Below are 24,697 nucleotides of genomic sequence, written 5' to 3' on the forward strand. Positions count from 1 at the left end.
CAGCATTTCCTTCCTCCCTCTCTCCCTTTCTTTCTTGCTTTCTTACGCTTTCGGGTGATGGTGCTGTACAAGATACACGGCATCAGCACCCAACCACATTGCTGGCCGGGAATTCACATTTACTTCACTTGACGCTGTACACCCTGGCTGCTACATGATGCGCCAGGTTAGCACCACCCCACACCAGCACCACAAAACATCCCTACAATGCCCAAGCCATTCCTTTCACACTCATCACCATTGAGGGGGGTATCGTTATGTCTCTCAATTCACTGCAACTCACTAAGCCTCTTCAAAAGGTGCACCCAAATCTGTCCAAGAATATAAAGTGTTGAAAATAATGTGGTGTCAAACATTGAAACCTTTAACAGAAACTTTACATGAACATTGCATAAAACTCCCAAGTACCTCCCTGGTGTGTTGTTAGTTGGTATGATTGTACTAGGATGAAGGTGAGTGTGAGGGGTGGCTAGTGAGATGGGGATGTGATCATGTAGAACGGGATGGGTGGAGATGCAAGGTAAGTTGGTGTAAGGATGTGCAGTGGTAGGGTAGGAAAGGCAGAGTGATGGGGATGTGATGAGTGGCACAGCAGGATGAGGTTGAGTGTGGCTTTGCAGTAACATTTTGTGATCTACTGAGATCATTGAAAGGTTTGTGGCACTGCAGCCTGGTCCTCCTGACCACATCCCTGCTTGTGGCATCCTGTGCAATGTGATCGCCTGGGGAGATCTTTTCTGCCCATGGGAATGGAAGAGGACCTCCCTGCATGCTGTGACTCCCTCTATAAGCATAGGGAGAGAGTCACGGGTGCAGCCCTGTGCCTTTGCGCAGTCCTTGTCAGTGTTTGCAGCACATCAATGCTGTAGAACACTGACAGCACAAATGTCAAAACAAATGTGGCCATGGTCCCTTTAAGGAAACCGGCTAATGATGCATCATGAAATGAACTCAGCAGACCCGCTTTCCTCCAATTGGACTGGATAACGTGCTGGGTGGGCTTAGCAAGCCCAATCAATGGAAATTATGTTACACAGCGGGACGGAGCACCGGGGTCAGGACCCACTACCGACAGCGCCCGTCACTGACCCGCCGAGGTAAGTAACATCGTGGCCCAAGTGTGGCTTGACCAGGGTCCTATGCAGGCTTACATTCACTACTTTTGAATCCTGTACCCCTGGAAATAAATCCCAGTGCTTTGTTAGCGTTTTTAATTGCTTTGCTGCTGCTTTTAATGATTTCATAGAATCATAGAAATTTACAGCATGGAAGGAGGCCATTTTGGCCCATCATGTCCGCGCCGACTGACAAAGAGCTATCCAGCCTAATCCCACTTTCCAGATCCTGGTCCGTAGCCTTGTAGGTTATGGCACTTTAAGTGCACATCCAAGTACTTTTTAAATGTGGTGAGGGTTTCTGCCTCTACCACCCTTTCAGGCAGTGAGTTCCAGACCCCCACCACCCTCTGGGTGAAGAAATTTCCCCTCATATCTCCTATTAGTTACTTTAAATCTATGCACCCTGGTTGTTGACTCCATATGCTAAGGGATATAGGTTCTTCCTATCCTAATTTTATACACCTCAATAAGTTATCCCTTCAGCCTCCTTTGTTCCAAAGAAAACAAATCCAGCCTATCCAATCTTTCCTCGTAGCTAAAATTCTCTAGGCCAGGCAACATCCTCGTAAATCTCCTCTGTATCCTCTCTCGTGCAATCACATATTTCCTGTAATGTGGTGACCAGAACTGTACGCAGTACTCCAGCTGTGGCCTAACTAGTGTTTTATGCAGTTCAAGCATTACCTCCCTGCTCTTGTATTCTATAAAGGCAAGTATTCCGTATGCTTTCTTAATCACCTTATTTACTTGGCCTGCTACCTTCAGAAATCTGTGGACATGCACTCCAAGGTCCGTTTGTTCCTCTACACTTCTCAGTGTCCTATCATTTAATGTATATCCCTTTGCCTTGTTAGCCCTCCCCAAATGCATTACCTCACGCTTCTCCGGATTGAATTCCATTTGCCACTGTTCTGCCCACCTGACCAGTTCATTGATATTTTCCTGCAGTCTACAGCTTTCTTCTTTGTTATCAACCACACAGCCGATTTTAGTGTCATCTGCAAACTTCTTAATCATACCCCCTACATTCAAGTCTAAATCATTGATATATATCACAAAAAGCAAGGGACCCAGCACTGAGCCCTGTGGAACCCCACTGGATACAGCCTTCCAGTTACAAAAGCACCCATCAACCATTACCCTTTGCTTCCTGCTCTGAGCCAATTTTGGATCCAACTTGCCACTTTGCCCTGGATCCCATGGGTTTTAACTTTCATGACCTTATCAAAAGTTTTGCTAAAATCCATATATACTACATCAAACGCACTACTCTCATCGACCCTCCTTGTTACTTCCTCAAAAAATTCAATCAGGTTAGTCAGACACGACTTTCCCTTAACAAATCCATGCTGACTATCCTTGATTTATCCTGTCCCTCAGAATTTTTTCCAATAATTGTCCCACTACCGAGGTTGGGCTGACTGGCCTGTAATTACTCGGTCTATCGCTTTCTCCCTTTTTAAATAGGTACAACATTAGCAGTCTTCCAGTCCTCTGGAACCTCAGCTGTAGCTGGAGAGGATTGGAAAATGATAGTCAGAGCCTCTGCTAGTTCCTCTTTTGCTTCTCTTAACAGCCTGGGATAAATTTCATCTGGGCCTGGGGATTTATCCACTTTCAGAGCTGCTCAGCCCCTTAATACTTCCTCTCTACTATGTTTATTTTATCTACTATTTCACACTGCTCCTCCCTGATTGCAATGTCTGTATCGCCCCTCTCTTTTGTGAAAACAGACACAAAATCATCATTAGAACCATATCCACGTCTTCTGTCTCCAAACGTAGATTATCTTTATGGTCTCTAATAGGTCCCACTCTTTCTCTAGTTATCCTTTTGCTCTTAATATATTTATAAAACATCTTTGGATTTTCCTTGATTTTACTTGCCAACATTTTTTAATGCTCTCTCTTTGCTTTCCCAATTTCCATTTTAATTGCACCCCTGTACTTCCTATACTCCTCTAGAGTCTCTGCAGTATTTAGCCCTCGGTATCTGTCATAAGCCTCCCTTTTGACATCCAGGGGGCTCTAGATTTGTTAATTCCACCCTTTTTCTTTTTAAGGGAACATACTTGCTTTGAACCCTCAGGATCTCCTTGAATGCCTCCCACTGCTCTGACACTGACTTACCTTAAACTAGCTGTTTCCAGTCCAATTTGACCAAATCCCATCTCAGTTTAGCAAAATTGGCTTTTCCCCAATTGAGAACTTTTATTCCTGCTCTATCTTTGTCCTTTACCGTAACTATCCTAAATCGAACTGAATTATGATCACTGGCACAAAAATGCTCTCCCACTGATACCCCTTCCACCTGCCCCTCTTCATTCCCCAAAACCAAGTCCAGAACCGCCCCCTCCCTTGTTACTGGCTAAAAAGGTTCTCCTGAATGCAATTTAGGAATTCCACACTCTCTATACTATTCACACTAATTTTATCCCAGTTAATATTAGCTTATCGACCTTATTCCCTAGATTCCTTGCATTGAAATATATACCATTTAGTGCTGCCAAACTCCCTTGTTGTCTGTTTTCTAGCCCTTGTTTCCTGTTTTCCAAATTCACTCTTTTTTTGCTTTCCAATTTCAGCTTTGTTTCTCTCCCTTCTGAATCTATTCTCGGGTTCCCATCCCCCTGCGAAGCTAGTTTAAACCCTCCCCAACAACACCTGCAAACCGCAGCCCCACTAGGATATTGGTCCCGGCTCTGTTGAGGTGCAACCCGCCCGGCTTGTACAGGTCCAACCTCCCCCAGAAACGGTCCCAGTGCCTCAGGAATCTAAAGCTCTCCAGCCATGTATTCATCTGCTCTATCCTATTTCTGTAATCACTCACTCGTGGCGCCGGGAGTAATCTGGAGATTACCAACTTTTGAGGTCCTGCTTTTTAATCTCTCTCCTAGCTCCCTAAACACTGCCTGCATGACCTCATCCCTCTTTCTATCTATGCCATTGACACTTATATGGACCACGATCTTTGGCTGTTCACCCTTTCTTCCCACCCCCTCCCCCCCCCCCCCAAGAATGACCTGCAGCCGTTCGGTGACATCCTTGACCCTGGCATCAGGGAGGCAACATACCATCCTGGAGTCATGTCTGCAGCTGCAGAAACACCTGTCTGCTCCCGTATCAAATCCCCTACCACTATTGCTCTTCCCTCTCCCCCCCCCCCCCCTCCCCTCCCCCCACAAGGAACCATCCCCCCCCCCCCCCCCCCCCCCAGTTTGGATTTGTTCACTGTATCCCATGATCCCTTTGCTCTGCTACACCATTCACATTTTCTAGGGTGTAGGTGATGTTTCTGTTTTTCCTGCCAAAATGCATCACTTACATTTATCTGTTAAAGTTCATTTGGCACTTAACTTTCCAGTGTGCAAGTTTTCTCATCTCTTGTATTATGTTGCATTCTTCCTCCGTTTTAGCTGTACCTCCCCAGTTTGGTCAATTTTGATTGAGTTATTTATTCTTAATCCAAATCATTTAATGTAAGTTGTGAAAACAGTGTTCTCAGCATTGATCCTTGTGGAGCACCACTTTCTATCTTCCTCCAATCTGAATAACAACCCCTTACCCCAATTCTCTGCTTTCTATTTCCTATAGCGTGTGGTACCTTTATCAAAGGCCTTTTGAAAATCCAAGTATATGACATGGTTATGGGATAAATATTGGCTAGGACACCGGGGCAGAACTCAGCTGCTCTTCATAATAATGAAATGGGCTTTTTAACGTCTCCCTGACAGGGCAGATGGAGCCTCAGTTTAATATCTCATCCGAAAGACTGCACCTCTGACTGCGGCACTCCCTCAGTACTGCACTGGAGTAACAGCTTGGAGTTTCTGGAGTGGGACCTGAACCCACAACCTCGGAAGTGTATGCAAGTTCCTGATAAGATACTGTGCTAGTTTACAGTATCCACCATTAAATATAATGTCATTTAGACTGGTCCCATAGACTTCCGAATATCAGTTCAGATTCTGAATTGAGAGTCGGTGCCTCTTTTAATGTTCCATCTAAGCTGCATACTCCACAGACCTCGTGGCTGGATTATTACAGTTCCAAAATCTGTTGTTTTTCAGCCTTTAAATGTTCCCAACATGCATTCCTGTTGCCAGTGCATCTACCTGGAACTCTCTGCCTGAAAGGGTGGTAGAGGCAGAAACCCTCATCGCATTTAAAAAGTACTTGGATATGCACTTGAAGTGCAGTAACCTACAGGCTACGGACCAAGAGCTGGAAAGTGGGTTTAGGCTGCAAAGCTCTTTCTCGGTTGGTACAGACACGATGGGCCGAATGGCCTCCTTCTGTGCCATAAATGTTTATGATTCTAAAAGATATCCAATGTCTCTGGCCATGACGGGAACATTGCCATTATCAAATGTAGTCGTTTTTTAATGTTTTACAGTATAGTCAAGTGACTTGAGTGTTTCTGAGCTAAGATCAAAACACTGGTATGATACCCATACAAGTAAAGTATCCATATAGTGAGGAAAGTTGAGGGACTCCAGTGTTTCCACAAAGCCAGCTGTTTTAGTCATTCAAGAATGTTACACAGGGTGAAAACTTGTACATCTCCTTATCCAACAATACTACCAATGAGACCATTTTACTTACTATCTGACCCATGGAACCCTCGGTGTTCCAACTGAATTCCTGCTTCTTTACCCTGTCACTCAAATCTTGGAAATTACAGCCCATTGTGTCAGTCTATCTAGCACAACTAACCCCTCCACTACATTGTGATTGGAGCTAATCTACTCTTATTGCTTGTTCCTGCAAATAACATTTATGACTGCAGTGATTGTTTTATATTGAAATGTGGAGTTTGCCACACTAATGTGGTTTGCTGGAGACCGGGTTGGTTTTGACAACCCATGATGTCGAGTTGCAAGTGTGAGTGGGTTAGCGAGTACAGTGATTTCAAATAGGGAAAGATTTGAAACCAGGTGATTTGAGAATGGAAATTACAGAAGTGCAAAAGCTGCATTTAAATTCAGCATCCATGTCTAGTAAAATGAAATGAAGATTAATATTCCAAAATGATGATGCAGAATGTGTTTTGACTGCTTTAAAAAAAAATATATATATATTTGGGTAGAAAAACAGTAATTGTAGGATCACTGATAGAAATGTGCCACAAAAACCATGCAGGGTTGTGCAGCCTGCCAGTGGCCACAGGTTTAAGGGCCTGTAGATTTGGTGCTGAACTAGGCCTAACTGAGAATTCCGTTCTGTACCAGCGTGACATGGTGCTGAAGTTGAAAGGAACAGCTGCCAGTTATCTGCTGAGATAACATGATTAAAAATAGCAGGGTTATTTAAAGATCAAACCATGAATGAAGTCCGCCTGGATAAAGCTGAACAAAGGCCTCCCTTCAACTTTCAGGCCTGTCCTGATAGAACCTGCACCGATCACTGAGCTGTCCTCTGCCCCCACCCCCCCCCCACTCCGACGCTGGGCAGGAGCAGTATGCCTGAAGTACACTGGGCCTAGTGCCTATATTTCCTGTCACAGGCCATTAACGTGCCTCAGGGTGTCCTTCCCCCCCCCCACCCCAGCACAGGCCTAACCCCTGGTACGAAACAGAAGCACTGCTGCAGGCTTGAGAGGATTACTGCCGCCAGCAAACGGCAAACAGAAGGCTCAAAGAGCCAATGGAAAAAGTTAGTAAAATGGCCCAACTCAACTGGTGGGGATATTCTTTGTCTTGCCGCTGGCCCTTCCATTTGGAGGGCAGCGGGGCTTGCTGGCGCAAACCCAATGCCTGCTTTCTGTGGCAATCCACGACCTCCACTGCAGGAAAACAGGCGAGAGGCTGGGAACAGTCCCTTGCAACTCTATGTTAGGCTGAGCCCCATTGCAAGTGTACACCCTGGTCTCCCCGCTAGGGAACTTCCCCAGAATTCTTGGAGATACTTAAAGGAGTGGGGACCCAGCATAATGATGTACAGAAGACACATCAAGTCGCTGGGGATATATCACCAACGATGTCTCTGCAAGATCCTGCAAATCCCCTGGGAGGACAGGTGCACTAACCTCAGTGTCCTCGCCCAGACTAACATCCCCAGTATTGAAGCACTGACCACACTCGATCAGCTTTGCTGGGCAGGCCACATGGTTTGCATGCCAGATACGAGGCTCCCTAACCAATTGCTCGATGCAGAGCTCCTTCACGGCAAACGAGACAAAGGTGGGCAGAGGAAACGTAACAAGGTCACCCTCAAAGCCTCCCTGATAAAGTGCGACATCACCACTGAGATCTGGGAGTCCTGGTCGAAGACCGCCCTAGGTGGAGAAAGTGCATCCGGGAGGGTGTGGAGCTCTTCGAATCTCAACGCCGAGAGTGAAGAGGTCAAGAGCAGGCAGCGGAAGGAGCGTGCGGTAAACCAGTCCCACCCGACCCTTCCCTCAACGAATGTCTGTCCCACCTGTAACAGGGTCTGTGGCTCTCATATTGGACTGTTCAGCCACCAAAGAACTCACTTCAGGAGTGGAAGCAAGTCTTCCTCGATTCCAAGGGACTGCCTATGATGATGGTTTCTGCCACCTTTTATCTCAGCATTTGTGCCCAGTAAATAGACCCTGGGGCAAAATTCAGAAAATTGCCTCCAGTAGTTCTGGTTTAAATCTCATTACCAGAATGAGCAGTTCCCTTTTTTAGTGGCAAAGGGTTAATTACTAAGCCTTGCTAAACTGGCTCACTAACATTGGCTGGGCTATTCCAATGCTGCTAGTGCTGTATATGTTGAGGGTGCTGCTATGAGCTATCATGGCCCCAATGCTGGGAGGCTATAAATGTTTCCACAATGGGAGAAATGCTGTGGCTACAACCACAACCGGTACTAGCAGGGAAAAAGTGTGATATTAGGACATTTGAACTTTTGACCTTGAGTGATCTCTGTATAACAACCTTCGCCCCCCTCCCCTCCCCACCTTCCCAATTTACAGCAGGCATTAGGACCTGGTTTCTGTTGGTGAGCTAGGACCTGCTGCCAATGTTTACTGAACAAGGATGGCCTTAACTCAATAGAATCTTATTAGAGCTACATTTTTATTCTGTGGTAGATAGAATGATGCCCTATTGTTAATGTGCATTATATTTCATAATCTCCTAGCTTTACGGCACATTACATAGTATAACCTATCCTTACTGTGCATTACATGGTATAATCTCGTATCCTTATTCGGTATTGCATGGTATAGTCTCCTGCCCTTATTCTGTGTTACATGGTAGAATCTCCTAACCTTACTGTACCTTAAATGATCTAATGCTCCTGTCCTTACAAAAAGTACATTCTTCGGTTTTTTACCATAACCATTTACACAGATCTGCCAATTCTCAATGTGATTTTTTTCAAAAATTAAACAATTGTTTGGCTTGGATCATTAATACCTTGTGTTGAATATGTGGACTCATAGGTATGGTGCGGATGCCAAGGTGGTCCACTTTCTTGGCAAGGTCAAACCGTGGAACTACTCTTACGACCCGACGACAAAATGTGTGATGAGAGATGGTCACGATTATTCATCTGTTGTGCACCCTGAATTCCTCAATATGTGGTGGGACATCTTCACGACATCTGTCCTGCCAATGCTTACAGAACACGGTATTTCAAAGGACACTACTAGTTCTGGCAACCAAGAGGTAGGTTGCATCTATAAATGTAGTCATGAGCATGCTGAAATACTGACGGGCAAAATGTTTGGGACATTTTGACATGTTGGAGATCAACTAACATGTAGACAAGCGGCTAATAAAATAAAATTGGCCCTATATAAGGTGACTTGTAGATTTTGTTTCTTAGGAAGAAATATCTCCCTGTTTAAGTGGTTTTTGGGTATGCCAATAAATTAATTAAATGAATGCACGCACTTGTCCTTTACGATGTTAAGCTGATGCCCTAGTTGAATGAATTACCCCCAAAAATGTGTGGGAATTAAATGGTAAAAGGATACTTTGAGGTCAGTTTTACTAATTGTAGGCTTGTGAAGTGGACAAGTGATGAGTTAGGACCCAGTTCTCACCTTGTTGAACATTCAAGACAATGGTGTAAGCAAAATCGTCTGCCCAGTCTCTGCCTGCTTCTTGATCTCTGTTCCGTGTCATGCAGGTATTGTGCAGCTACTTCAGTTAAATGAACGATGCAAAAAGGGGGCAGTGCAGTCGTGACTCAATCTGACCGCGCTTGCCCTGGGAACTTGCTTAATAAAGCAAGGTGCTGAAGTGGATCAACCTTCTCTGTCCTCTTCCCCTCTAAACACATTGGGTTTAACGCGCAGACGTCTGTTTTGCACCTGAAAAACTGGCGGCCAGCAGTTGGAAATTGAGAGTGGGGGATTGTTGGGTGGGGGAATTTTGGTCGCCCGTTTGAAACTGAAGGCTCACTTAGTGCGGCATTCAGACGGGCTGTAAATGCGCGCACAGCCCAGCTACCTGAAGCAGGTGTAAGGGTGCTTAAAAAATGCAAATCTGGGTCCTCTACCTGTTGTAGGCCTGCGATTGAAAATCAGGTACAAATGGGTAGAACCTGTGCTACCCGTGCTGTGTCTATTTGTACCAGGCCTTGAGCAGCCTAACCTGCGGTCCTTAAAGGGCCCGCTGGAGGCCGCTCAAAAGAAAGGCCACTGAAATTTTTTATTTTTTTTGTAGGCCCAGGAGAAGCAGGAGTGCCCCTCTCGTGCTCACAAAGAGAACTCTGACCTGCTGCTGGTGGAATCGCAAGCCCTACCTCCCCCCTAGATCGCCTTCCAGCCCCCTGCCCAGGACCCGACCTCGTGAGAGGCGACGATATCCTGCCCTCCTCCGCAACGGCAACGCTCGTTTGGTGCTCGGCGGCATTTAAATGTGGCCCGAAGCCAAAATCTGGCTCTCCAATCTCAGTCCTTGCGTTGTCAGGATTGCGATTGCGAGTTGGCTGCTGAACGTTGGCTGCCATGTTGGGTTTTAAACCCTCTGAAATGCCAGGCTTCTGGAAGGCGATCGAGATGAGAAGCCATTGTTGCATGCAGTAAACTGATGTGAAAGTTCCCACATTGACTCTTTTTCTCTGTCTTCACAAATATGTCTGGCAACCTTCAGCTGTCATGCTTGGTCTATGCACTGGCATTCACTTGTGGCCTGTCATTCTGTAGGAAGGTACGCTAAACTTCAAAGGTCCCTGTCCCTACAATCGCTACTCATTCAACTTTGGCTTGGTTAACTAACTTAAGTGCACTTGTATCTAGGAAAGTCCTTGTTAACGCAATAGTATTGAGATGTAAATACTGTAAAAAAAAAAAACTCTGCTAGTGGAGTATGTGACCTCTTAGTTAAAGGCAAATGGGTCATCGCCCGACATGTGCATGGGAGATGTTTTTATCTATGCTTTGTTTACAACTTAATGATCAGGACAAAGCTACATTGCTGATCAGAGGTAGAATAAGCATAACTTATCTGATGGCTCCTAATGTTATAATGCAGCAGTTCAGTACAAGGCAGTTAGTTGGCTGTTTTTAAAGTAACAGAATGGTTCCAATTTAATGGTGGCTTTTCAGCGGGTTGAATTTTTGCAATTAACTTTTTTTTTTAATTTACAGGAAGAAAAATTAAGTGAAGCGGTTTCCCAGCTTTCATTCGCTCCACCTGCCCCAGTGGTCTCTTCGGAGGAACGCCGGCAAAAGTGGGAACAGGGTCAGGCTGATTTCATGGGGGTAGATTCTTTCCAGAACATCCAGAAGAAGCTGGATGCTTACTTGAACTAAAGGCGGTTCACTGAACTCCTCCCCGTGGCTGCCCAGCGAGAACTGAATACAGAAGGTCGATCGCGCCTCGGCTGGAGTTCAGTGCATGATTGGTTTGTACTTTTCCTGTTAGTGGCATGGTTTGAAATGGGTGTCTCCATCTGGCTGTCACCTCACTGTTGCAGCTCTGATAGTGAGATTGTGACAAAAGCCCGAGAACATTGTCTTTCAAACTCCTGAAGCAAATCTCTTCCCAGTATTCAATACTTTGCACATCGACACACTGCCTACTGCTGTAATGCTCCTCCAGATCAATACTGCTTCTTGCTTAACATAGTAAAACAAACTTAATTAAACTTTTGAACCGTATTATAGGCACTGAGTTTAGCAGTGCTCGCAGTGTTTTACAGATGTTTGAATTAGTAATTGCAATATTGCATGAAGGACATGTTCCGCCCTCTCCCCCATCCATCAGCTTTACAAACAAAACACCGTACCCCTTTTCCACTGGACAAAAATAAAGTTATTTCTATGAGTCTTAATGGCATGAAACAAAAGCTAGAGATGGGATTTCTGTGCACTGTACATAATCAGTACCTTGCAAACTTGTTACAGAGAACTAAAGACTTTCTCCACCTTTTATGGCATTTGTGTTGTGATTTAATTGCTGACCAACCATTCTTATGTGAATCATAGCACTTTACCCACAAAATAAACTTACTGGTTTGAAATTGTTGAGAATTTTTTCAATGAATATATCTTTCCACGGAATTGATTCTGTCGTACTCAACTGCACTGCATAAAATATCTCAGCCATTTTACTTACTACCGATATTTAAAAGCTGCAAGATGGATGTAAAAAGAAAGATTTACATTTCTATAGAGCCTCGGTTCATCCCAAAGCACTTTACAGCCAATTAAATACTTTTTATTTTGGAGTGTAGTCACTGTTGGAAATGCAGCAGCCAGTTTGAGCACAGCAAGCTCCCACAGTAACCACACAATCGGATATAGTTGAGTGACTAACCCGGCTAACATAGTAACAATGTCGCAGAATAAAATTCTGACGGGATTGGACAAGTTAGATGCAGGAAGAATGTTCCCAATGTTGGAGAAGTCCAGAACCAGGGGTCACAGTCTAAGGATAAGGGGTAAGCCATTTAGGACTGAGATGAGGAGAAACTTCTTCACTCAGAGAATTGTGAACCTGTGGAATTCTCTATCACAGAAAGTTGTGGAGGTCAGTTTATTAGATATATTCAAAAGGGAGTTAGATGTGGCCCTTATGGCTAAAGGGATCAAGGGGTATGGAGAGAAAGCAGGAAAGGGGTACTGAAGTTGAATGATCAGCCATGATCTTATTGAATGGTGGTGCAGGCTCGAAGGGCTGAATGGCCTACTCCTGCACCTATTTTCTATGTTTCTATGAATGAGAGATCTCAGAAAACTGATGGAAATCTAGTCAACGTACAAACTGTCCCTTGTACCTACACAACAAACAGTCAGTGTGAAGTTAGCAGGATATCTCTGAAGGGCATTAAAGTTCTCCCCGGTGTCCTGGGCAATATTTATCCCTCAACCACCAAACCACCATCACTAAAAAAAACACATGATTTGGTCATTATGACATTCCTTGTTTGTGGGATTTTGCTCTGTGAAAATTGGCTACGTTACAACAGTGACTACACTTCAAAAAGTAATTAATTGGCTGTAAAGCGCTTTGGGATGTCCTGCGGTCGTGAAAGACGCTATATAAATGCAAGTTTTTCTTTAGTAAGTGCAATAAAGTTACTTTTACCTTGTGCAGATTACTGGCGAAGTTAAATTTTCAAATATTGCATGTAGTCTACATTCAAAAGGGCAGTGAAAGGGTTTGAGGACATTTTCCATTAGAGAAAAGTTGGGGAGGAGGAGCCATGATCTCGGTTTTTAAAACACTGACAATGTTGTAAATAGGGAATAATAATTTGAATTGGGAAGACAGAGATTGAACATTAAGAAATCTCAAGTGAGACTAAAAATGAGAAAAAAGTAGGTGGAATGGAGAAGGTTCATCCTCGGGCTCATGTCAATTCAGGGAGTCTCTGGGGCTCTCGTCCTCTCTCCCCTTCAGTTCCTTCTCTATATTTATTGACGACTCCCTACTCAACATGCAACCTTCGCCACTTTTTAATGATAATTACACTCTTCATCATAGGCAGTCCCTCGGAATCGAGGAAGACTTGCTTCCACTCGCAATGTGAGTTCTTTGATGGCTGAACAGTCCGAAACGAGACCCTGTTACAGGTGGGACAGACATTAGTCGAGGGAAGGGGTGGGTGGGGCTGGTTTGCCGCGCACTCCTTCAGCTGCCTGCGCTTGACCTCTTCAGGCTCTTTGCATTGAGACGCGAAGAGCTCAGCGCCCTCCCTGATGCACTTCCTCCACTTAGGGCGGTCTTCGACCAAGATCTCCCAGGTGTCAGTGGAGATGTTGCACTTTACGAGGGAGGCTTTGAGGGTGTCCTTGTAATGTTTCCGCTGCCCACCTTTGGCTCGTTTACCATTTCACTATTCCACTATCGCTTTCTTCAGCGTACTGGCTCTGAGTACAAACATTCCTTTTACAGGGCAATGCTTGAATCACAAAATCTTGATCAGCAAGACCTTTGATGGTATAATAATGAAAATCTGGTATCTTTCAAATGTTTCATTGATTCGGGGAGGGATATTGCTGCTGGTCAGGCGCTGAACACACCTGTACCCAAATGAACTCACCTCACCATGACTCACGGCAACTCATTTAATGTTTTTGGGTGATGCCAGTATTAAGCGCACCGTGAGAATGTGCTGACTGTGGGGCACAATTTTGGGTGCTACTGTAGCCTAAACAGTAAAGGGCATTTTTTGGGGTGGGGGGGTCTTAGTGTACCCCATCACGTGGGGGGGGGGGAAAGCTTATTACTATGAACCACCCCTTCACTGCTGTTCAGGTGCTCTATTGGGGGTTTTAATGAACCTTGTGTAGTTTGTGTGAAGGCTCCCAACACACCACGCTCATCAGCTGCACATTAGGGCACTGAGCACTTTGCAAGCTTCAGTGCTGAATCATTCATTCATTCATAGCCCTTCGAAATCAAGGAAGACTTGTTTCCACTTTAAAAGTGAGTTCTCAGGTGACTAGTCCAATATGGGAATTGCAGTCTCTGTCACAGGCGGGACAGACGTTGGTTGAAGGAAAGGGTGGTTGGGACTGGTTTGCCGCACGCTCCTTCCGCTTGCTTTCTGCATGTTCTCGGCGGCGAGACTCGAGGTGCTCAGTACCCTCCCAGATGCTCTTCCTCCACTTTGGGCGGTCTTGGGCCAGGGATTCCCAGATGCCGATTGGGATGTTGCACTTTATCAAGGAGGCTTTGAGGGTGTCCTTGAAACATTTACTCTGCCCACCTGGGGTTCGCTTGCCGTGTAGGAGTCTCAAGTAGAGCGCTTGCTTAGGGAGTCTTGTGTCCGGCATGCGGACGACGTGGCCCACCCAATGGAGCTGGTCAAGTGAGGTCAGTGCTTCGATGCTGAGGATGTTGGCCTGAGCGAGAACACAAGACATTGGTGCGTCTGTCCTCCAAGGGGATTTGCAGAATCTTGCGGTGGCATCGCTGGTGGAACTTCTCCAGTGCTTTGAGATGACTGCTGTATATACCTACCTCCCAGTGGCCGAATCATACAGGGCATCTGGCATTGCATTATTGGGCCATTGTTGCTTCATGTTTCTCACTCCAACCCATAGCTGCCATTCATTACATTGATGGCTTCACCCTTCATTCTTCTTATGTTGATATCCTTGCCATGTCCCTGGCTCTTAACTTGGTCAACCACATCTCTTCCATCGCTGCAGTTGCCTCAAAGCTTAGTTTCCTCTGTTGCGCTACACATTTTTTTTTACAAAAAACCTTCAACAGTTTAAAGCCCAAGTCCATATAAGATTTGAATACTGCTCCAAATATTGGGGACAATCTTCTAGCACTTCTTTTACATTGCCAAAACGGAGGTGTGGAATTTGGCATGCATCCAACCAAACTTGATATCGCACATTAATACGTGGTGCACGCAAATGACCCAGGTTGATTTAACATTTCAATTTTCTCTAGCGCCCCGGTGGGGATCTGGATGAGCTGCTCGAGATCTCCACATTAGCTTTAGGAATTACAGGTATGAACCTGTCTTGAAATTCCAAGGCACATTTGCACCACTGCAATAGTAAAAGGTGCAACCTTAAAACCTCACCAATATACATCACACTCAACAGTTTGAAAACCTCGAGGAAGAAATTGTGGCATTTGCACCTCCCATTAGCGCGGTTAACGACTCCCGCCATATTAGGCAAGAATTTAGCGGTAGCGCTACAGCATTGTGCCCTGATCTCCTGCGCCCGGAGATCGTGACCTCATTGGTGTGCACATCACCCCACCCCAAAATTAACTTTCACCCCCGCAGAGCTCTGGGCGACAACACCGACCGCTGCAGGGGACAAGTCTTGGGCAGCCGGCCGCTAGCGGGGCGAGAATTAACGACAAGGTGGCCGAAGGGAGAAATAAACATACCTTTTTGTTGCCACTCCTGATCCAGTTTCTTCTCTGGGTCCTGGCCGCAGCGTGTTGGGCTGATCGTGCGGCACCCCCCACTCCATGGTGGTCCAGGTAGGTTTCTTTTCCTTAAGTGATAGAAGGCCCCCTCAGACGCAGCAGCACCGCTGAGGTGTCCACCCCGTTACTGCCCCAAGAAGCAAATCCTTCGGAGGCAGTAACCCGAATTTTGAGAGGGATAAGACTTCAGCGCCTGGCGCCAAGTCCCCCAAACGGGACGACACTGACTTTCTCCCCCTAGCCTTTCAGAATGAATTAACTACCTGTTTTAACCACTCAATGGGTCAGTGCTGTAAATCACTCGAGTGTCTTTTACTTTGCTTTGTATCTACTGTGATTTGTTATCCAAATCTTCCATATGGCTTTTCAAATGATACAAAGCCAAAAATAATATCTCTGATGCAACTACTGTTCCTAGAAATGTTCAGCGAGGGGATCGATTGCAGTGATATAGTAATAGAGAAGGGCCTGCTGGAAGGGAGACATTATACATTGTTTTTCCTCCGTTGGAGAGAAATGTGATCGTCGCCATCCATGAGGGTGGTGGAAAGCAACCAATGTATGGAATTGGCAGAAGCAGAGAGAATGCCATTTGCAGTCAGCTGACATGGTAAATGATACTAACTGGAACGTATTTCTAATGTTCTCAGTGCATGCTTGTGTAATGTTTTGGACAGAGCAACTCACCAGCTAAAAGTGTTGTGGAAAGTCCTGAGAACAATGTTATTCACTGGTCTTTTATAGCCATAATATCTAATCATTCAGACATGACAGCAGTATAGCTTTTGAGACTATGCTAGTAAAAAAACACATGTAACTTTGCAATAAATAATGGAAGAAACACTTTGCACATCATGTAATGACATTTCTTTTGAAAAAATTTGTCAAATCCCTACCTCCATCAAAGATAGGAAATTTGAGAATATATTGGCACAAGAATTGCTTTGATCACTCCATGGATTTGTAAGGGTTTCCTCCAAGCAAAATTGAGGGATAAATATTGGCCAAGACATGGGAGAATTCCTTTGCTCTTCTTCGAACAGTCTTTCACATACACCTGCACCGCCGCATATATCAATTCACCGACGCACTCCCCGTGATTTATTTTCCCATCAAGCGTGTCGAATGTTCCTCAAGATAAACGGCTGGTATGCACGGCTCCATGAAAACTTATCCCACGTCAGTCACCATAACACAATGTCTCCAATAACAAATGGATGAATTTATCCCCAAAATACGAGTAAAAGTCCTGTAATCTCATGTAATAAAAATGGAACTTGGATTATCCAGTCATGGTTACCCAATGATGGGTCTCTCTAATGTTTAATGGAAATGACAAATAGTACAATTGGTCAATAGGCAGTGATGTAAGTAGTTCTAATGTGGCTACCCTCTAGCAATGATACCCTTTGACTGGATGCAGGTCATCATATTGTGCCGATAAACAGCACAATATCCACTCTCATTCCCATGTCCCCGGGGTTGCCAGAGGTGGGATACAAGTTTAAATGTAGTTGAGCTTTTGCTCTAATTTTTTCCTCCCAAAGACTTCCTCTCTTACAGTGAGTGAAAAAATCCTAAATACTAGGATTTAGCATAACATGATTGGTTGGCATTCAACACACAACTGCATTATTGACTTTTTTGGTAACTTTTTGTATTGTTCAGCTAGTTCATTTGTCAATAATGTCTAATGGGGAGTTGGGGACCCCTCCTCACTGTATCCTCCATTTATATGATTCCATTATACAATTTCTCCCTTCCTTAATAATGGAGAACAGGAAAATGGCAGAGACATTGAACAAATATTTTGTATCAGTCTTCACGGTAGAAGTCACTAAAATCATCCCAATAGTGGATAATCAAGGGGCTATAGGGAGGAACTTAATGCAATCACTATCACTAATGAAGTAATACTTCGTAAGATAATGAGACTAAAGGCAGACAAGTCCCCTGGACCTGATGACTTACATCCTAGTGTCTAAAAAGAAGTGGCTGCAGAGATGATGGATGCATTGGATGTAATCTACCAAAATTCCCTGGAATCTGGAGCGGTCCCAGCGGATTGGAAAACCGCAAATGTAACACCCCCATTTAAAAAAGGAGACAGACATAAAGCAGGAGACTATAGACCATTTAGCCGAACATCTGTCATTAGGAAAATGCTGGTGTCCATTAATAAGGAAGCAGTAGCAGGACATTTGGAAAAGCATAATTCAATCAAGCAGAGTCAGCATGGTTTTATGAACAGGAAATCATGTTTGACAAATTTTCTGGAGTTCGTTGAGGATGTAACAAGCAGGGTGGATAAGGGGGAACCAGTGGATGTGGTGTATTTAGATTTCCAGAAGGCATTCGATAAGGTGCCACATAAAAGGTTATTGCACAGGATAAAAGTTCAAGGGGGTTGTGGGTAATATATTAGCATGGATAGAGGATTGGCTAACTAACAGAAAACAGAGAGTTGGGATAAATGGGTCATTTTCCAGTTGGCAAACAGTAACTAGTGGGGTGCCACAGGGATCGGTGCTGGGTCCTCAACTATTTACAATCTATATTAATGACTCGGATGAAGGGACTGAGTGTAAAATAGCGAAGTTTGCTGATGATACAAAACTGGGTGGGAAAGCAACTTGTGAGGACACAAAAAATTTGCAAAGGGATATAGACAGGAGAAAAATTGCAAAGTGCTGCAGTACAGGGGAACCTGGGGGTCCTTGTGCATGAAACACAAAAGGTTAGTATGCAGCAAGTAATCAGGAAGGCAAATGGAATGCTGGCCTTTATTGCAAGAAGGTGGAGTATAAAAGCAGAGAAGTCCTGCTACAACTGTACAGGGTATTTGTGAGGCCACACCTAGGGTACTGCGTTGTTTTGGTCTCCGTATTTAAGGAAGGATATGCTTGCATTGGAGGCTTTTCAGAGAAAGTTCACTTGGTTGATTCCGGAGATGAGGGGGTTGAGTTATGAAGATAGGTAGAGTAGTTTGGGCCTATACACAGTGGAGTTCAGAAGAATGTGAGGTGATCTTATAAGGTAATGAAGGGGCTCACCAAAGTGGATCCAGTGAGGATATTTCCACTCATAGGGGAAACTAAAACTAGAGGACATAGTCTCAGAATAAGGGGCCACCCGTTTAAAACTGAGATGTGGAGAAATTTCTTCTCTGAGAGTTGTATCTATGGAATTTTCTGCCCCAGAGAGCTGTGCAGGCTGGGTCATTGAATATATTTAAGGTGGATAGACAGATTTTTGAGCAATAAAGGAGTAAAGGGTTATGGGGAGCGGGCAGGGAAGTCCATGATCAGATCAGCCATGATCTTATTAAATGGCAGAGCAGGCTTGAAGGGCCAGGTGGCCTACTCCTGCTCCTATTTCTTATGTTCCTAAAGAGTTGATGCCTTGCAAGTCATCCTCTGCTGTCGCACATTACTGGCTATTTCTATTTCACCAAAACTTGGTCCCATTCTTAGCTGATATTCACAAGGGTCCTTCTGACAAGGTCTTTAGATAGTGAAAGACATACATTTATATAGCGACTTTCGTGACTTTCCAAAGCTTTTAACAGCCAATTAAGTAAAATTTTCCTTCCTAACTACCCGTGGTACTGAAATGTCCTCTCTCCCCCACCAGCCCCATCAAATGTCACCCAGCTCATCAGCATAAGCTGAGCAGAACCCTGGGTTTTCTTGATTGTATCTGCTGCAGATATAATAGGCCCTTGTGAAGCAATAAAGCACTTGTGAGCACTACGTTTTATTGAGCATGGCAGGTGGCAAGCACAATCATGCTGTTAGAAGGTTGGCCATAATTAAGATCTGTATCACCAGCAGAATCCCTCTTCATGTGACATTCCCTGCAGGGTGATTCATCATCTCCGGTGATGAGAAGGGGAGACAGTGTTGGCGATACACAACATAAACTGGGCTCTATTTTCAGGAATGCAGGACAACAATCTTAGTGTAACGCACATCCTGTTGATTAGTGGAAGGACTGCAGCCATCATTCGGGTTTGTGGTTCTAAATTTACTGTAGGATTGCATGAAGTGCCATCTGCTGTTCTGGCCCACACACTACAGATTCCAGCCACTGTGCGTGCAGCAGTTGCTGGTGATGAGCAGCCATACTAGAGGCCAAAGATTACCAAAATAGAACGGTAACTTTAAAAAAAAATCTACAATTGTATTCAATATAAAAGCTTAAATGTGGCATTTTAGTTAGGCAAAAAAAAATCACTGATGGTAGGGCATTGTTTCTGCTAGAATGTTCTGCAGATCAAAGTGGAATTCAGTGACAGCATCATAGAATAATACAACACAGGAGGCCCATCGAGTCAGCGCCAGCTCTTTCAACAAGCAATCCATTTAGTCCCACTCCCCTGCTCTTTCCCCATATCCCTGCAATTTTTTCTCTTTCAATATTTATCCAATTCCCTGTTGAAGGCTACTATTGAATCTGCCTCCATCACCCTGTCAGACTGCGCACTCCAAATCCTAGCCACTCGTTGCGTAAAGAGGTTTTTCTTCATTTCACCTCTGGTTCTTTCGCCAATCACCTTAAATCTGTAACCTCTTATTAGCGACCGTTCAGCCACTGTACAATCTTTTATTTTTGTTGCCGAAACCAAACCATTTCCCCACCCCTACCACAAACATATTAGTTACTACGTGTAAGCATTTCATCCTCATGATTCCTCACTAGCCTGATGAGTAAAAGCCCGAGGCAGCACTGATCTATGCAGAGCCACATGTCCAGGGTCAATCTTAACCAGGGCACCACTGAGCTGGCCTCTGTGACCTTGGGTTACAGAAGGAAAAATAAATCAATCAGCCAAGTTTCTTACACCCACTTAGTAGCACCTGATCCCTGACAGAAAGTGCCGTGATGCCCTCATGGGGGAATTGGCAATGTCTCACACAGTGAACATAAGAAATAGGAACAGGAGTCGGCCATACGGCTACCTCGAGCCTGCTCCGCCATTCAATACGATCATGGCTGATCTGATCATGGACTCAACTCCATTTCCCCACCCACTCCCCATAACCCCTTATTGTTTAAGAAACTGTCTATTTCTGTCTTAAATTTATTCAATGTCCAAGCTCCACAGCTCTCTGAATTCCACAGATTTACAACCCTCAGAAGAAATTTCTCCTCATCTCTGTTTTAAATGGGCGGCCCCTTATTCTAAGATCATGCCCTCTAGTTCTAGTCTCTCCCATCAGTGGAAACATCCTCTCTGCATCGACCCTGTCAAGCCCCCTCATAATCTTATATGTTTCGATAAGATCACCTCTCATTCTTCTGAATTCCAATGAGTAGAGGCCCAACCTACTCAACCTTTCCTCATAAGTCAACCCCCTCATCCCCAGAATCAACCTCGTGAACCTTCTCTGAACTGCCGCTAAAGCAAGTATATCCTTTCGTAAATATGGAAACCAAAACTGCACGCAGTATTCCAGGTGTGGCCTCACCAATACCTTATACAATACAGTTGGCCATTGGCTAGTTAGGAATCCTGGTCTTGATTGCTATCCATAAGTAAGGACAGTTTTTAAAATATTCGGTCATGGGATGTGGGCGTCGCTGGCAAAGCCAGCATTTATTGCCCATCCCTAATTGCCAAATTGCTACATTGCCATGGTACCAAAAGCAGGCCGGCACAGAGAAATTGTATACCCGTTGAAGTCTTTAGGACAAGAAAGCTCGTCTGCCGTTCATCAAGCCCGCCTACTTCCACCTCATAACATCCCCCCTCGCCTCAGTGCATCTGCTGCTGAAACCCTCATCCATGCATTTTATTTTACCTCCAGACTCAAGTCTTCCAATACTCTCCTGGCTGGCCTCCCATCTACCACCCTCCATAAACTTCAGCTCATCCTAACTCGTACCAAGTCCCATCCACCCATCACCCCTGTGCTCGCTGACCAACATTGGCTCCCGGTCCAGCAACATCTCAAATTTTAAATTCTCGTCCCAGTGTTCAAGTCCCTTGATGGCCTTGCCCTTCCTTTTCTCTGTAACCTCCGAGATCACTGCGCTCTTCCAATTCTGGCCTCTTGCACATCCCACTTTAATCGTTACACCATTAGCAGCCGTGCATTCAGCTGCTTAGGGCCTAAACTCTGGAATTCCCTCCAGAAATCTGTCTGCCTTTCTCTCTGCTTTAAAATTGCTCCTTAAAACCTACCTCTTTGCCTGTCCTAATATAATTTTTGTGGCTTGGTGTTAAATTTTGTTTGATAACGCTCCTCTGAAGCGCCTTGGGAAGTTTTACTAAGTTAAAGGCGCTGGTCAAATTCAAGTTGTTGTTGTTAAGATAGAAAATAGGTGCAGGAGTAGGCCATTTGACCCTTCACCACCATTCAATAAGATCATGGCTGATCATTCACCTCAGTACCCCTTTCCTGCTTTCTCGCCATACCCTTTGATCCCTTTAGCCGTAAGGGCCATATCTAACTCCCTCTTGAATATATCCAATGAACTGGCATCAACAACTCTCTGTGGTAGAGAATTCCACAGGTTAACAATTCTCTGAATGAAGAAGTTTCTCCTCATCTCAGTCCTAAATAGCTTACCCCTTATCCTTTGACTGTGACCCCTGGTTCTCGACTTCCCCAGAATTGGGAACATTATTCCTGCATCTAACCTGTTCAGTCCCGTCAGAATTACTGGCCTTTACATATACGGCACTATCATATAGAAGTGAGGTACCCCATCAAAATTGCCAGGCAATCAAGGTATGGCAGCTAGAGCAAGTTTCTAGTGGGGCTGCAGTTCAGCTTGAATGTAGAGGAGAATCCAAGAAGAATAGACGTTAAAAAAGACAGTCAATCAATAAATTTTACTTTCAACCAATATTTTAAGGTAGTTCCATCGGTGCACGAGTGGCTAAAATTTTAGTTGCTGGTTCAACCCTCAAAAACAAACGAATAGACCGTTATCCAGACTGAAAACAGCAAGGGTACCATCGAGAGTTTGATGCTACACAGAAACCCCACGCAAAGTTCCCTCCCAGCCCCCTTTCCATACAGAGTCTTGTTCTGGTATCACGCCACACCATTACAAAAGGGGTGGGAAGTCTGAACAGATGCAGAGGCAAGCAACACGCACCAAAAGAGAGGTTTAAGTCAGAACATAATCGCTCATCTGAAGGACGGTAGCTCCAACAATGTAGCATACTACTGCACGGTCAGCCTGTATTATGTTCAAGTTATGTATCGGGCATGAACGCATGACGACCAATATTGACACACACAAGCTATTTTCTGTTCCCAATTTAGGATCAATTACTATTTTTTTTGCCTCTCCCGGGGAATTACATGGCTGTCTGATCACAATGCTGTAGACATCAAGATTGTAACACTACTTTTGAACTGAAGAAATTGTTCTCACAGCTTCCAGATGGTATTCCCGTCTTTCTCTTTTCAAATTTTCTGCATGATATAGCTTCATATATATTTTTTAACCTCTAAAGTGGTTTCCAGTGGTTGTAAAATGCACCGAGACTTTTGGGAGCTCATCAAATGCACTTGGCACATCAGCCCAGTCTGGTTAGTATTCTTCATCCGTCTTACATAGTACAATTTGGTCAGCCTCTAGCCAAGAATGTTACTGATCCAATATATGCACAATTCTGTGGTTTGTGCCATCCTCATTGTCATTATTCTTTAAAAAAAAATGTCATTCTTGGGATAGGTGCATCGCTGACTGTCAGCATTTATTGCCCATCCTTGGTTTTCCGAGAGAAGGTGCGCTGGGCCTTATTCTTAAACCGCTGCAGTCCATCTGGTGAAGGTTCTCCCACAATGGTGTTAAATGGGGAGTTTCAGGATTTTGACCCAGTGACGCTGTGTCACTTGCAGAGGAACTTGGAGGCGATTGTGTCCCATGCACCTGCTACCCTTGTCCTATGGGCTGAAGATTGCGGGTTTGACAGATGCTGCCGAGGAAGCCTTGGCAACTTGCTGCAGTGTATCATGTAGATAGTACACACAGTAAGCCGGTAGTGAATGTATAAGCTGGTACGTAGAAAGTCAAGCAAATGGATTACTTTGTGCTGGATGGTGTCGAGCTGGAGTATTATTGCAACTGCACCAATCTAAGGAAGTGGCGAGCATGCAATCATACCCCTGACTTGTCCCTTGTAGGAGCTGGTATAATATTGGGTAGTCAGGAGGTGAGCCACTCGTCGTAGAATACCCAGCCTCTGACCTGTTCTAATAGCCATGGCATATATGTGGCTGGTCCAGTGGAGTTTCTGGATAGGGTAGTAATTGGCCAGGTTGGATTTGTCCTGATTTTTGTGAAAACATCCCAGGATGACTTTCCACATTTAGGTAGATGTCTATTGTTGGGACTGGAACTGCAAAAGGTTAGCTTGCGTGCTGCACTCTGCCAGTATGTTCATGGAGCCTCCTTCTCCCGTTAGTTGCTTAATTGTCCACCACCATTCCTGACTACATGTGGCAGGACTGCAGAGCCTTTGACCCAATCTGTTGGCACGTCTAGTTCTGGAGCTAAGATCTGCAACAATACGACTGGGATGTTGTCAGGGGGGGACATTAGCCATTGCCATTATGTGGAGTGAATCGAATTGGCTGATAATTGGCCTCTGTGATGGTGGGAACCTCAGGAGGAAGCAGAGAAGGACCATCCACTCAGCCCTTCTGGCTGAAGATGGTTGCAAACACATCAGCCTTATCTTTCATGCATGCTGGACTCTGCTAGTATGTTCTGGAGCCTCCTCCTCCCGCTAGTTGCTTAATTGTCCACCACCATTCCTGACTGGATGTGGCAGGACTGCAGAGTTTTGACCCGATCTGTCGGTTAACTCTTTCTATGTTGCTTCCGCTGTTCAGCATGCATGTAGTCCTTTGTGGTAGCTTCACCAGGTTGGCACCTCATTTTCAGGTAAGCTTGATGCTGTTCCAAGCATGCTCTTCTACACTCCTCGTCCAACCAGGTTTGGTTATCTGGCTTGGTAATGGAGTCAGTGAGTGGTATGCTGGGCCATGAGGTTATTGATTGGGGTGGAATACAACAACGCCTCATGAATGGCCAGTTTTGAGTTGCTAGATATGTTCTTAATCTATACCATTTAATATGGTGGTGGTGCCTCAGTGAAAAGTGTCCTCAATAAGACGACAGCACATGGGCCTCCATAAGGACTGTGCGGCGAGTCCTTGCGGAGACCAAGTTCCGATGATTCTCTATTCTTCATGAAAGAAAAAATTAAACAATGAAACTGGAC

The 24,697-nt window shown here is 44.8% G+C and overlaps 1 protein-coding gene across 3 annotated transcripts in view; it reads left to right on the plus strand.

The window, feature by feature from the left end:
• LOC139265987 (glycogenin-1-like) overlaps positions 1-11,560 on the plus strand; it is a 75,835-nt gene extending 64,275 nt beyond the window's left edge. For 2 of the 3 annotated variants that reach the window (XM_070883676.1, XM_070883678.1), the window contains 3 exons: positions 8,529-8,754; positions 10,189-10,245; positions 10,686-11,560. In XM_070883676.1, coding sequence (XP_070739777.1) covers positions 8,529-8,754; positions 10,189-10,245; positions 10,686-10,850 — 448 coding nt within the window. In that variant the 3' untranslated portion in view covers positions 10,851-11,560. The remainder of the gene's footprint in view (positions 1-8,528; positions 8,755-10,188; positions 10,246-10,685) is intronic. The other variant, XM_070883677.1, reaches the window with a different exon arrangement.
• Positions 11,561-24,697: the final 13,137 nt, after the last annotated feature.

Source organism: Pristiophorus japonicus, chromosome 6 (assembly GCF_044704955.1).
Source record: "Pristiophorus japonicus isolate sPriJap1 chromosome 6, sPriJap1.hap1, whole genome shotgun sequence".
Taxonomy (NCBI): Eukaryota; Metazoa; Chordata; class Chondrichthyes; family Pristiophoridae; genus Pristiophorus; species Pristiophorus japonicus.